Here is a 15,572-nt window from a genome sequence, read left to right as displayed (position 1 = left end):
AATCTTTCTCAGGTCCTCCTTCTCAGGTCCTCCTTCACTTAAGCTAGGCTCTAGGTTCAACTGCTCCCAGATTACTTTCGATCCCCCTTCGATTACCTCACTAGTACTCAAAACTTCTGCTCCCTCTTCATCTGAAGCATTCAACAGCTGATTTACGACTGCTTTCAAGTTGTAAATTTTGTCCGGCCGCCTTCCTAATTTCACTTCATAATTTGTATCGCAAGGCTTCGATAATACTTTGGCGGGCCCTTCCCAATCAACCTCGAGCTTGTTCCCTTTGGATGGCTGCAGCCGCATTACCTGATTATCAACTTCAAAAACGCGCTTCTTCCCCGATTTCTCGTAGTGCTCCTTCGACAGCACTTTTGCCGCGTTTTTCTGGCTTTCCACTAGCGCTTCAATTTGGCTTTCCACTAGCGCTTCAATCGAGAGATCCTCACTCTGCTCTCGAATGAGCGTCTCTCGATCAACTCTCGGCAGCTCGCTCCAACTTTCCGCTACAGGCGAGAGCGTTGCAGCCCTCTCGCTCTGACTCAATGGCGCCATGTCGTCTCCCCTTTCTCCGGAAACCGCGCCGGTCGTGTCGGCGACGGGCCGCTCGCGTGACTGCTCACATGACTCATGCGGAAACTTTCCTTTCTGGGGTTCCGTCGACCCGCCGACAAGGTCACTTGAGAGTTCACCGCATGGAACCAGGTCCAGCTTCCGCGAAAGCTTTCGCGCTTGCGATCGCGTGAGGGCCATGCACGCAAAGCTGGGGAAGAACGATTTGCCCTGCTCTTTGAGGAGCTGCTCCGAGTTGTTGGAGAAAAGATAAGGAAAACGATCGTTCAGCGCGGCAGACACAGCCGCTTCGGTGCGAAGCTTACCGAACGGGCCTTCAATGACAACCGTGGCGATTGGTAAGCGAACACTCTGCTCCTCGGCGACTTGCCTGATCCACGCGCATTCTCCTGTGAAGTCATCCGGAGACACCAATGAAGGATGGACAACGTCCATGGTTGCCGCTGAGTCTCTAAGTGCTCGGCACGTTTTCTCATTGACCCTAATTTCTTGGAGATACGGCTCCAACAACCGAATGTTTTTTTTCTGATTCTCGGATCGTTGCGAAGGCAAACTGTTCCTGACAGTTTCTAGCGATGTGCCCTTCCTTTTTACAGTTGTAGCAGATTAGCAGCTTCCGTTTGTTTTCCGATTCCAATGCCTGTGAGGTAGAAACCTCACTCGATTTCTCCGCTTCTGTTTGCCCTTCCCCTACACTGTCCTTCGTAAGAGACGGGTCCTTTTTGAAATTACGGTGCGGAACGGGTTTCCGTTGATCAGGTTTCCTTGAAAAGCCCTCTTTCCTTTCATCCTTTTCAACGCGCACTGCCCTGCTATGCAACTTTCGGCGAGTATAATACTCCTCAGCTAACTCAGCTGCCTTGTTTAACTGTACTTCCCCAAGTCTGTCCTGCAGCCAAAGTTTGACATCCTCCTCGATGCAGCGGTAGAATTGCTCCAATGCAACGCATTCCACCACTTTATCGCGGTCGTCATAAACACCTTCGCCCTTGAGCCATTCAATCAAATCGGCTTTAAGACGAAACGCGAAGTCAACGTGTGACTCATTCCCCTTTTCAGCATACCGGAACCTTTGCCTGAAAGCCTCGGGTGACAACTTATAATGTCTCAAGAGCACTTCTTTAACCTCGTCATAGCTCTCAAACGCTTCCCTCGACAAGCAAGTTATCGCGTCGGACACTTCGCCGGGAAGAAGAGCTAGAAGGTTCCGCGCCAAAAGAGACTGCTCCAAAGCATTTCGCTCACAGACGTGTTCAAACTTGACGAGATACTTCGCCATGTCCTCGCCTACTACGAACGGTGGCAGTTGATCCCGAATTCTAATACCGCTGACCTGAACTGTTGGAGAAGCTACGCTAGGCGCCTGCGAACACAGTAGGATTGCCAATTCTAGTCGTTTCAACTCGAGACGCTCCTGTCTCTCGGCCTCCTCGCGCTCGCGACGTTCTCGCCTTTCAGCTTCTTCACGTTCGCGAGCTTCTCGCCTTTCAGCCTCTTCACGTTCGCGAGCTTCTCGCCTTTCTTCACGTTCGCGAGCTTCGCGCCTTTCAGCCTCCTCACGTTCGCGAGCTTCTACTTCTCGCCTTTCAGCCTCCTCACGGCGTGCTTTGATATCCACCCAGGCCTCATCGACTTCCTCAGCCGACACTCCCTCATCCTTCATGATCTCAAGGATCGCTTGCTTTCGTTTCGCACGGCCCAAAGTAATGCCGAGTTCCTCACAAATTTCGATGAGTTCCTTCACTTTAAGGTTCTCCATCGTTCACACTAGCCTCTTGCTGTTTGCCCCTGTTAAGAATCTACTTGCCGTACCCACTATAAGCCTACTAGCAAGACGCGCAAGCAATTTTTCACACTCCCGTGTTTACCCCCTCCGCATTAACTTTGGTTTCAAAGCGCTTCGACTTGGCTTGAAACGATCAAAGCTCACTTCAATGCTTCACACAGCCCTTCTCTAAACTACTACAACCTGAGCTAGAGTAGTCTGGTGAACTGAGGGGAAAACATCAGGCACTCACCGCATCGATGTCGCTGACGCCGGCCGATCCCGCAGCTGCCAACCACTGTTGCGAACGACGGACCGATCCCGCCGAAGCCACCACTGTTGCGAACGACGGGGACGCCAACACGGCCCCGAAGGCGCCACTGCTTTCAACTCCGCCGGGAAGGTAACCAGCCGTTTGGTAGCGTATGTTTCTCAGCTCGCGACTGCTTCTGCGCAGAGCTGATAAGACGAGCGGACGAGACGACGGTGAGTTAAACAAGGTTTATGTACAGCATATATACAGAGGCGTTACAATTTCGGCACTGGGGCCGACAGAGACTCGAAGAGCCGAGCTCTCCTCTCTAACACATAGGTCAGCCTTTCGCCTAAGACCGCTGACTCACACACATGTCGGCTCTCCGACATGGGGACTCCTCTCTCATAGGACCTCCGATCGCGACGCGCCGCAGGGCTTCTTTTATTTACACCGGGTCCAACCAAAATGTCCAATCAGAAGCGCCGCTGGTCGTCAGGGCAGATTCCTCCAATGGGGTTGCCGCGCCATGCGTCAGACCACCAGACACGAGGACGCCGGCTCGCTGTCACGTGCGCAGCTGACTCACTGCACGTGCGCCAGAGGGGCGCCGCGCGTGTTCACGCCGTCGAGTTGATCGCGCCAGGCGGACTGCGGGCTGGCCTTGACCCAGATTGCCTTTTTCAGAGGCACGGACGTTTGACGAGGACTCGCTGGCATAACACTGGTCACTCTTCAATTGTTTTACTATAAGTTGTCTATACGCGCGTTGCCGTTTGCAGTATCTGACGTTCATGAAGGTTGGGAATTTATGGTGTGACACTGTTGTGCTATATCGGAATAAACGAATGAACGCTGCTTACCAAGGGTCAGCGCGTTAAAAGATTCTCCTCTACTTAATCTAACCGACGTCTTCTATCACGCGAGAATGGCTTAATTACATTCCACTATACAGACTCGCTTTGATCGTCGTAGTAAAGTCGGTGTGTGGTTCTGTAGCATCCCGTACACAGATTGATGTATAAAAAACGGTGCTCCCACTCCTCATAATACTTGGTTTATCATGAAACACAGAGTCGTTATGTCGTATGCATCAATTCCGTCACTGCGTAGGATCTGCTGAAATTATTTGACGATGTAGCGCATCTCTTATCTGCATCCCCTCAATATACACCGATCAATCAATCGGCTATCTACAATTCAAACGAAAGGATGCAATGCCCGGCCATCCATATAGCGGCCACACAATAAAAGACCAGATCGCATGCCTTTTCATCACCACAATATTGTCGTAGTCCGTACGTAATACTGTACGTGTAGATGTTTCTTGTCCTATAGGACCATCATCGCATCCTCGTATTTTTGCACGATTGCCTTGGTTCGCGTTATAGCGGCAGCATTTACATACTCCCGCAAAACGAGCTGCTAGCAAAGTCTGCCTTTGAAAAAGGATGCAATGCTTTCTCCACAAACAGAAGTTTCAAAAAAAAATCTTCCCCTAAAGTTTCAAATACACGATATTGTTTCAGTGCATACTGCTGCCACACCCTGTGTATACCGTCTCTGCGGTGCTTACCACCATGGTTAGACAAATAGCAATGATATTAAGCTTTTTAGCATTTCTTCATTTCTCCAACACCTTGCGCCCGATATGAGATGTGATTGCAGTGAATGAACGGGCATCTGTGCACAGTTGTATGTGTTCAAAAGAAAGTATTATAACAAAGTTTTATAGGAATGAACTGTCACCATTCTAAACTCAGGTGTCACTTTTATTATGTGAATGTGAGATTCTCAAGGTAACACCTACCATTGCTCATTTTTAAATATATGTACTTCTGCCCTTGTTGACTTATTCTGTGTAAAATTGCTGCAGTCATTCATTGTGAACACAATTTCACAGTCAAAATGTGACCACAACTAAACATGGAATGAGCTCTTCCCGCTTGTTTCCTGGGTGCTTCATTCAAGACTCCTCTGTCAGTAATAACTAGTAAGTTAAATAAGAGTTCCGAAAAACACTGCCAATATCTGCTTACGCCACACTTTGTAGGTACTATGATTCAATAAAGTTATGTGAGTTCTCGATAGATATGTGGGGTTTAAAGTCCCAAAACCGCCATATGATTATGAGAGATGCCGTAGTGAAGTGCTCTGGAAATTTCGACCGCCCTTTAACGTGCACCCATATCTAAACACACAGGTATGTGTGTTTAGATATGGGTGCACACTTCTGCCTCCACTGGCAATGCAGCCGCCGCAGCCGGGATTCGATCCCGTGACCTGCGGGTCAGCAGCTGAGTACCTTAGCCACTAGACCATCACAGTGGGGCGTTATGCGAGTTCTCGCTTGATAAGCTCTTTCAGTAGTATTTTCAGTAATATTATTCAATAGCACTGTTCTTCATAAGGGCTAAACGTATCAAATTGGACTTGTTGGTAATGCGTAAGTGTTCACGTTATGCGAATATTCGAGGCAGGAAAGGAGAGGGGTGCAGACAAGTGCTCGTCTTAATCCCTTCTCTTCTCATAGGTATAAAGGTAGCGGTAAGTATAGTATCAAGGTTATTAATGCATTCAGAATGCCAAAATTCTACGAGCGATGACACGAGCTCTTTGTTTTCCGTTTGATCCAAATCAAATACTCGCATTCAAAAAGCATTTGAATGATCAGTGAAACGCGTGATTAATAAATCAAGCTTAAACTTTCACTATGAATTTCGTCAGGCACGCCTCGGATTTCAGGCACAAAATAACTCACAGAAGTTCTAAGAACAATCTTAGTGCGCCGTATTCTTTATATTATCCCATATAGTTTTCATTCAATACAGATAGAGGGGTGCAAAAGTTTTCTTGAAATACAGAAATGTTGAAAGTCCCCCTTAGGAGGGTTAAGTATTAGCCTTTCATTACGTGAGCAGTTATACAATATTATCCATGGGCTGAGGCTGGGATTGCCTATATACGTCCTAAATTATTTCTCTGAACGGAAAGCATGTCTATCGCTGAGTAATTTTGGTTTTCTTTGTATGAATGGCATTTATACTATACATTCAATGCGTTCCACAAGAATGGTGGGAGGTTTTCGCTGGCCTGCTGTACCTAACCATGTAGATCATGTTTACATCGCCTTGAATAAACACAACGAGTTAGTAAAAATGGGTTCAATAAGTCCGCATTTGCGACGCGCGGCAATTTTCGTACCCTTTGAAGAATACTTGGAAAATTTATCTCAGGTGAAAGCCGCCTAACCTTTACGTTTTGAACAAAGCTGATGCCTCACTATCTGCTACACCAAGGTTCGGGTTGGTGTTCTTGAATAGCAGGGCTGAGGAACATGGGCTGCAAATGGGCCCACTGAAGAACGAACCGTTAAAAAAAAAAAACAAGCGAAAGTTTTTAAATTAGCCACATGCCCACGGCCTTAGAACGTAAATATAGTAACTAGTAGCGATGCTTTCTCACGGAAAATAAGTATCTTTTGTAAAAAGGGGTGATATTCAACCAACAAGCAATGAAAAAGGGGTAGCGCATGTGCGTAGAAGATGAACAAAAGGCATAGCGCGTGATCACGAGAGTTGGCGAGAAAGCTTGTGCAAAACTGCAACGGTACGCCAACGTGACAAGCCGGGGCATAGCTGATTTGTCTCTAGACATGAATTGTATATACTTTTTTGCATTTAAAAGGCAATTCACGTAGCTTTAGCACTTCTGGCTTCCCAATCAACAATAGGTGCTGTTGTGAAACTTTTTCAACTTAGTATTCTACACACAGAGCACCCATTATTCATTATAAAAATAAAAAAAAGACTTGCGAAGTATGTCCCTCTATTTTTTATAGAAACAAGCGTTGCATGGGAGGGGCGCAATGCGAGAAAAGAATTGTTTGAACCTGTGCACTGTGGTGTTATTGTGCTCCTTCGACTCGGTCCACCCGTCGTGATTTATATAAGCTGGCGCACAGTTGCAAATTTCACTTTTATGTGGGCCGTCAGAAAGTAGACGCCAAGAAAACCACAGCCATGAAGGCCTTCATTGCAATCACGCTCTTGTCTGCAGGTAAGACACTTCGCTTCTAAGCAGCCTTGTGCTATCATATGCTGCATCAGTTATAGAGCCTATCTAGGAACCTCAGTTCTAACGTATGACACACTTGGTCTGGTTTTATAGCTTCACTGCGCACATTACACAAACAAGCGAAAAGCTCAACATTTTTCAAACATCATAATTCGCATCGTCAACAAAATATTTTGAGTCTCCTTCACTCACCCTATGCCAGTTGTTCACTCAGAGCGTAAGTACGGTGGAACACAGAACATACCTGTTTGCGTAGGTTGTAAATGTTTTGCTTGCATATATATACCAGAGCTACAGTTATGGTATAAGCCTTCGTACTGATTTACGCATTAGTAACCCGCACCTACTCGTGTCTTTAAGGTTTCTCCAAATATTTAAGTTGAACTATATGTGTGTTCTTGCACACTTATAAACAGTGTGCTTTTGGAGGTACCACGAGCTCCTGAACATGAATATTTCATGTATATGAGGACTGTGAGACAAAGCGTCAAATGTATTTTTGGTAATAAACAATTTGGAATCGCAAGCGCTGAAACAAATTTTCCTTTTAGTGTGTTTGTGTGGGAAGGTGAAACTGAGCCCAATTTGAATGGAACAGGGAGTCAGGAACCAAACTTACGTTGTTAGTGAATATACTGCTTCTTTTTGCTGCCGATGAGGATAGCGTTTGTTGTAATATAATTACATTTCCTTTAGTTATAACCTAGCGAGCATTGCGAACGGCCTTAGATATTTATAGTTTTTCCAGGAAACAGCCACTGACGATGCCCTTTCAACAAGAGTGTGTTTCTAGATTGGATGGAAGCAGCAAGTTTAGCTTTCCATTTCTAAGTTAATCTTTTATATAATTGAAGCAGCTTAATGATTCAAATACCATGAAGTACATTTACGTACGAATGTATGCACGTGCATGAAGTAACCGAAAAGCATGGATTCCACTTTTAGCTCAAGGCAGCAAAATTTTTGTTGCTTAGGTACACAATGATCCATTAAACTGACGGCAAAAATAGTGAAAAATATACACTAAACGCAAATAGCAGAAAGAAGACAATCAGCTAAACTGAATTTGTCGAGTAATCTGCGCAGTTTTCTGTGTTACCAAGAAATTTGAATTACAGAAATATACACATCAACCAGTGACTGAAAAATCCTACTACTACGGCGCTTCTAATAATTCTTTAGTTTGTACGCCCCTGTACCACGCTACTGTTAAGGAGGAGGATGTGGTGGAAGGCTCCAGATATTGCTATCACTAGGAGTTCTTAAAATTGAACTAAATAATAATACACGCTCCTCCATTTAGACAGACGCTTTTGACAAGGCTACTGTTTCTTTATTCCGACAAAAAAGACCATGCAAATTAAATTTAGGCAACATAACTTGCTTTAAAATCATAGTTTCTTTTGTGGTACAGAGTTTCGACGCTGTGAATCTGTGTATAGTCTATCAAATACATATAACCTTTATTAACTTACAATGTTATTTCTCATAAAAAGACACTGCAAGCAGTTAGAACGAATTAAATATAAAAACAAGAACTCACCACGTATTCCAGGTCGGCGCTTAGCCATGCCGTCATTAGAAGTTAGGGATTGAGCGCGGCTACACAACAATCTTTGTAGACTAAAAAACAAGCTAAAGTAAGCAATACCTTTCTTGTCAATTCAGATATTCATAACGCACTTTCTAAAGAAGACAACAATCATCATCGGAAGTTGGCACCCATGCAAAAGTTCAACGAAAAATATCTTTGTTCATTTGTTTATTAGTTTAGGACGTCTAAAGGCCATCCGAACTTGCCAGCCAACAGGGCGAACATTGCTCAGCAATAAGCCCTGTTGAGCATTCAATGTCAGAGATGTTACGTTGTTTATTTCTGCTCCGAACACTTCAGGGTTTGAGTCTGTCCCTGTTGCTGCTGTCAGCCAGGTACCGCAGAACCGACTGATCAGTAACATTGCTTCCGAAACGAGTGGCATGATTACCGTCACAAGCTTTGTCTCATTTACGTGCTACGCAAGACGGACGCATTGAAGTACCTTCTTGCTTAGCCAAGTGAACTGCAAAAACAAAGCGCTATTTGTATGTCTATCTACCAACTGACCGTCGGTCAAGCTTACGCAGAACAATGCCAGAGCACGTCTGGTATTCAAATCGGCTAGAAATATGCACATTCAATCATCCCTGTGCTGCAGTGGTCACCATGGCGTTATGCACCGAATGCTGCCGTGTGTTTAACTTACAGGGTAGAAATACTAGGGCAATCAGAAATCACGCCGAAAGTAAGCGGGTAGGTTTAATTTTAAAAAAGTTCTCGTTTTTAGCGTGCGCGGATGTAGCTTCGCATTCATCTGTCTCCGCCGCGTTTTAGCTTCCTGTGCACTCGCAGAGTCGGCATCACGGAAAAGGGGTTTCAATCGCAGGAATAACCACTGAAGTACTCTTGTACATGAAGAATACCAAAGAATTTTGGCGGTGATCGCTTGGTGTGGCAATGAACTCCGATGCAGAAGTAGTTTGAAGAGGAAAAAAAGAGTAAAAGAAAGAATAGAGAAATTTGGCTTTTTTTAAAGTGCAGTATGTTCCAAGAAATGATTCATATGATGAAGTATTCCGCAAAGTAATGCATTTTCGCGCAGGTTTGTTACAACTGTACTGAATTGGGCACGCCAAAATAATCAAGTATTCGGACAAGCGATGCATGCCTGAGTGAACTCAAATTCTGGCAACATAGCTAAATATATTTGACAAAACCTGCTGTCATAGTTAAGGCATACAAGAGCATCTCGAAAAAGTAGTGTTCCTCGAAGAACAATAGTCGTAGCATAGTTGAATATAGCTAGATGAATGCTATCTTCTTCAAATGATGTGCTATTACCGAAAAGTTGCTACAAAATGTATATCTTGGCAACATTTATTTATGTTGCACAAAATAACATTCCTTTGTAGAGGTCAAGCCAAATGCCTTGAAATTTTTCGCAACAGTGAAGAAGGGGAATGTTTTGATTTTATCTCTCACATTGATTCCAGAAGCCAGAGAGCTCCAAATATTCATTTTTTAATTTTTCCTAAACTGCAGCGTCTTTGGCTTATGGCGCGGCTGTAAAGGTCGACCTTAGCTCCCCAAGCGCCAGCACTGGTCTGGGTTCTGGACTCAGCTTGGGTGGCGGACTTGGTGGAGGATTAGCCAGCGGACTTGGCCGTGCCGGTGGACTTGGAAGCGCTGGTGTATTTGGAAGCAGTGTCGGTGGAGCCCACCCTAGTTTTGGTCTCAGCGGTGCTGGAAGCGCATTTGGCCCGGGAAGTGCTTCATTTGCTCCATCAAGACAGGGTCTTAGTGGAGCTGTAGGATCCAGTGGCTCAAGTTCTGTGCGTCAAGGCGCCGCCGGTTTCTATGGACCTGGCTTCACAGGAGGCTACGGCATGTACGGCCCCTTCGGTGGTTACGGCGGTTACTACCCTGCACCTTACGGCTTCGGTGATGAATACGGATTCGGTGGCTTCGGCGACTTCTATGGTTCCTGGCCAAGCCACGGATACTACGGATATGGTCCTGGTTCTTATTATGGCTACCCCGGTTATGGCTACGGCTGGGGTTTTGGCGCTGGTTCCAGCGCGGGTCAGCGTGTCCAGCAACAAGTCCGTCGTGCCGGGGCTGGTAGCTCGAGTGCCGCCAGGAGTGCTTCTGCCTCATCTTCCAGGTGCGAAAGCGACAGTCAGCTGGATTTCTATAATTTATGCAAACTGTAAATTCATTTTGGTTTCATTATGACAATTGTCCGGAGACAGGTGGAAATTCATAGGCCGTGAGTGTTCGACAAAACGAGGGGACAACACTCATGTACTGAAGAAGAACGCTTGCAGCAGCACCATGTAGAGAAGTAGGCTAGTTGTGAGCGTAGAAAGCTTACCCCATTAGATATGCAAAAAAAGCGGCGTCGAGATATGCCAGACGTTTTACGCATCATACATAGCAGTCGTGGCCCAGCAATGAGAATTCATGAGCTTCGTTGCATGACATTGTAAATTCTTATTTCGTAACCTTTTTAAGTCCACCCCACTATAGCATTTGATGAAGTAGATGCAAATGATCAGGCAATAGGCATTTGAGAGCGTGCGACACGATCTCGGTGAATGGTCTTGGCAAAAAGAAAAAGAAGTGACTCGTAGCCGGTGGCGTAAAACGTGCACACGTTTTGCATGCTGCTTACACTGCCAATTAACAATTAACGTGTCAGTAGTTGTAATTGGCTCTTCACTTATAACGTGTATTCGCTGCCATTTATGGACTGTCTAATATCTTTTACAGCCTGCAAATCTTTTATGAAAAAAAAGACATTTTTGAACCAGCGCGAAAAAAAGTGACATGGATACAAAGGAGACACAAGACTTAAGTGCTCCGTTCGGCAATTTCAGGCGCTGATTTCGGAAGTGCATGCTCTTCAACTATCGCAACTAGCTTTTTCATCGCGGAATAATAATTAACAATCTTCCTATGACATATCATTACACATAAACTTCAAAGAGAGGCTGTGAATAATTGTTCTACAGCTGAAGATCTATTAAAAATTAGGTATTATTGGAAGCGAATATGATCGACCGTGCATTGCATGATACTTGCACCCTCCCGCATAAAAAAGGGGACCTTACTTCAGCTACATGAGGTGACGCGCTAAAGTGCTTACGAAAATTCACATTTCCTGCCTAATACTTATGTCGCAATAAAGTCTCAACATGCCATCGTTCATTTTTCAAACGCTATCGAAAAGGTATTCATGCATTAAGAATGTCAGCTTGTGACTACAGTAACCCCATAGTTATCATGACTCTAAATACTGCCGTGTTGATGCCCATTCGAAATTATGGAAATTACATAACGTGGTTTCATTTCTTTTTATGCAAGTATACATATGTATTTGGCGCGAATCGCATTAGGAACGGTAAAAATTGCAAAAAAGTCGGACAGTCTGCATTCACATACTACGGCTTTTTTTTTTTTACACCAATAGTCGGCATAAGTGCGCACCCTTTCTCCTTGGAAAATGTGCCTGCACTCTCCTTTTGAAGGTTCAGTTTCTTGGCTTTTTCGTTTTCTGCTGACATGTTGTGTTTCTTCAACGTTCTGCGTTTCAGCACAACTTATGTACTTGAAACTGAGCGTCGTTTGAGTATAACTAATAACGCAAAACTGTGGCACAGCTTTTTTTTATAAAACTTTACTGAATCGTTTCTTGATGTTTACCCGTTTTTTTTCGTCTACTTTTTCGTGGTCATCTACCAGTTCCAGCAGCCAGTAATCAGCGAAGTATATCACAACTTGGGACTTCACACCAAAGGTGAGAAAGCACTACAGAATTCACCCCGTCCAAACTGCTTCGTCGTGTTTTTGAAAGTCAAACATTCCCTGCAAGCTACCTACGAAAGCTTAGGATGTACAGTGAAAATTCGACCTAACAAACTCGATTTTACGGATTTCCGGCTCTCGAGAAAAAACTTTCTGTTACTTGCCGAGTGCTATAATGTTAAATGTTGCTTTCGAGTCGAATTAACGAAGGCACATTAGTAAGACACCCCCTTTAATTAAGCCGTCTCGCAAATATGTTAGCAAAAATTGAGGTTATATATATATATATATATATATATATATATATATATATATATATATATATATATATATATATTAATGAGATTTAACAGACAGTAATGACAAGGAATGTACAGGGGAAGTTATTAGAACCAATGGAATGTAATGGAATGTAAATAAGAAAGAGAAGGGGATGAAGAAAAACCAGCCGTGATAACCAGGCGTGAGCAGGAATCGAACCTACAACCTTCGAATAACGTGTTCGATGCTCTAAACACTGAGCTACCACAGCGGCCGCTCGCTGTGGTAGCTCAGTGGTTAGAGCATCGAACGCGTTATTCGAGGGTCGTAGGTTCGATTCCTGCTCACGGCTGGTTATTTTTTCATCCACTTTTCTTTCTTATTTACATTCCATTACATTCCATTGGTTCTAATAACTTCCCCTGTACATTCCTTGCCATTACTGTCTGTTAGATCTCATTAATATTGTGTTAAAACACGGAAAAACGAGCCGTGTTTATATATATATATATATATATATATGCGCCATTACATTTAAATGACGACGTGACATGAAAATATCTGTTCCTTTATTTCTTTCAAACTACAGGAAACAATGACTTTTGGTGATTTTGTGAACCAAACAACTTCATAGACGTGAATAATTTTTTCCTGAAAATGCTCGCACAGGGACACTTCAGTGATTACTTTCGTCATTTCATCATCTAAGTAACAGCTAAACACGGTCGTCTCCTTGCAGCGTTCTCGATTGGCCTACTCACACAATCAGTCTCCTTTCTATGCGCATTTACATATTGTTAGCTACTCAGCTTCAGGTGACCACTGTCTCGACTGTGTGACAGGGCTAACAGAGGCCCATAGCCCAGCTTTTTGCACCGGCTCTTCACAAGCACATGCCTGTATTGGTAACAAATAAAATACGTGAGGCTGCTTTCGAGTGTTGGTACGTTAAAATTCTATATTTTGAAGTTCTTAAAAGGTCATTTCACAATGGTAATAACTTCCCAACATCACAAAATCAACCGAGTGGTGTAGTTGCTTCGTTAAATCGACCTTAAACTGTACTCAGCGTGACAAAAATAAGATATTTGGTTCCACCACGAGTGAAAAATTGAAAGCCGCACCATGGGGTTTTTTCACAGGAGCCAGAAGCCCTAAGGTTCCAAGAAAAATATATTTGAGGGAAATAATTGCTTTCAATGTAAGTTTGTTTGTAAGCAATGTGCCGTTGTTTTTATGATATTGAAGTGACCTAAAGGTTACTTTGTTTATTTAGTGCTCTTTTTTCCGAGGCAATGATATATTTCATACGTATCTTTCTTGTCTTGCAGTTTCTGCGCTGATTGCACCAGTTTTTCCGAGAATGTGAAACGACTATCAAATGCAGTAAAACGAATTCTGGCACCCTACCGTCAAGATTTGAATCAGAATAAAACAAACTTCAGGGCTGAACCTAAACTTTGGCTGTCTCCAATTCTTTTTTTTTTATTCAGAAGTGGTACAGGGGCAGGAGACCTTCACCTAACGGAATGATTCTCCTGCGACGTTGTGCTTGATGCTATACTTCGTTTTTGATGCTATACTTGCGTTATTGAATCATATAGGAAATTCACATGGCGTTAGTAATAGAACTAGAAGCGATTTCGAGATGGCATTTTTTAGAAAATAATATATTCATTTTCTCAACTAAAAAAACACAAATGGCGAAACTCTTCACATGCAACACTTTGTTGCAAAATAGACCATGGTCGGTTTTCGTTCCTTTAGCTCTTTCTGCCAAGTTGCCCACCACAAGCATACTTTCCTCTCTTAACGTATGCTTCGAGGGCTTTTCAATAAACATGTTGTGAAATCCATGTCCACTGCTACAGCAAAAGTTCCAGCACTTTTAAGCGCCTTGTTTAAAAAAAAAAATGTCCAGTAGTTAGCCTATGGGTCATGTGCCTAAGAGATAAAATGACACTCATGTATCACTGTCAATACTGAAACAATATACGAAAATTGCCTAAGGAACAACTTTATCCCGCTGGATATTCAAAGTTTTATACTCGGTGGCTAATGCGACAATTAAACTATCACGTTAACGTGTCAGATCAGTTCCTTCGTGTCGCACTCGTATTCAAGTCACACATTTTTCTGTAGTAGTTCATCTGTGATACGGCTGAACTCTTTTTTTAGAGGTAACATATCCCCGATTGGGAATGCATGAATGCGAAGGAGGTTAAATAGAGTATGTCCAGTTTGCTGCCCTACCCAAAAAATAAGGGGGCTGAAGCTGCCGAGAGAGAAAAACATAGAAAAAGAGATAAAACATGAGTGTAACCAATTTATTACACACATGCAGAGTGCAGGCTTCTACCATAGTGACCACCTCATTTACCTCACTTGAAGCATCGAACCTTTGTGTTATGTTGCACAGGCGTGATTTTATTCTTATTGTTTATTTTTATAACTGCTTGTGTACATTTAATAGGTTAATTATTTATATTCACCCGAGTAAATCTCAGCTCGAAGTGGTTCACCTTTGCTTGTTTTTATACGTATGTACTTGTTTCCTCTGACTGTATGAAAAACTTTTTATTGATCACCAAAGCCTGTAGCGCCTACCCATGCGTTACTAGCACTAGGATGAATTTTGGGGCTCATGAGCTGTGAGCTCAGACTACTAGTATATCCCCCCCCAAAAAAAAATGTAATGCTCAAGTCTCCTCAATGCACACTGGAGTACACGGCGACGTTGTTCGAATTCTGTAAAGAGACATGGGATATGACTTGGCGTCTGTAGACTACTGCAGTTATAGCACATGTCAAAACCTGTCATACTATTGCGATAACTGAATGAGTTGTTGATTGCTTTACCGCCTCACAACATACAACGCATTGTAGCGTTGCATCGAGAAACCTTCATTGGCAAGAACAGCAGCGTCTATGTACCAATGTTAGGTAAGCGACAGTGAACTTAGTAGTGCGATGTGGGGAAGAAAGCAAAAAGAAGTTTTGAATAAGAATAAATGGCGGATGACACTCGTCTTTCCTACGTTGTGAGATTGCGTGATTTCTTTAACCCATGACAGCAACAACGTAAAATTAAAGGAAAATTATGGGATAAGCGAAAGTGAATAAAAACAGAGAAAACGATAGAAAGAAAGAAGTTGGAACTGATAGAGAGAGACATAAAGAGAGAATGCAAGGAAGAACAAAAAAAAACCCAGACACAAATTGTTCACAAGAGAATGAGAGAGATCAAGGTAGGAAGACAGCAATAGCAATAAACAAAGAAAAGAGAGGGGTGATACAAATAAACTGGG

The 15,572-nt window shown here is 43.4% G+C and overlaps 1 protein-coding gene across 1 annotated transcript; it reads left to right on the top strand.

The window, feature by feature from the left end:
• The first annotated feature begins 6,505 nt into the window (after positions 1-6,505).
• LOC142789990 (uncharacterized) lies at positions 6,506-13,722 on the top strand. The gene is made up of 4 exons (XM_075885017.1): positions 6,506-6,641; positions 9,739-10,360; positions 11,941-11,995; positions 13,596-13,722. Exons 1-3 carry the CDS (start codon positions 6,605-6,607, stop codon positions 11,954-11,956), a joined length of 675 nt encoding a protein of 224 aa, XP_075741132.1. The 5' UTR covers positions 6,506-6,604; the 3' UTR covers positions 11,957-11,995; positions 13,596-13,722.
• Positions 13,723-15,572: the final 1,850 nt, after the last annotated feature.

The sequence above is a fragment of the Rhipicephalus microplus genome, unplaced genomic scaffold (genome assembly GCF_043290135.1).
Source record: "Rhipicephalus microplus isolate Deutch F79 unplaced genomic scaffold, USDA_Rmic scaffold_63, whole genome shotgun sequence".
In the NCBI taxonomy this organism is placed as follows: domain Eukaryota; kingdom Metazoa; phylum Arthropoda; class Arachnida; order Ixodida; family Ixodidae; genus Rhipicephalus; species Rhipicephalus microplus.
Note: the sequence above shows the minus strand (reverse complement) of the source record. Positions and strands in the feature narration are given on the sequence as shown.

Bases quoted from the DNA above. Each gene is read 5' to 3' on its own strand.
- LOC142789990 (XM_075885017.1), top strand. From the start codon at position 6,605: ATGAAGGCCTTCATTGCAATCACGCTCTTGTCTGCAG. The intron at 6,642-9,738 runs GTAAGACACTTC...CCTAAACTGCAG, and splicing joins AATCACGCTCTTGTCTGCAG to CGTCTTTGGCTTATGGCGCG.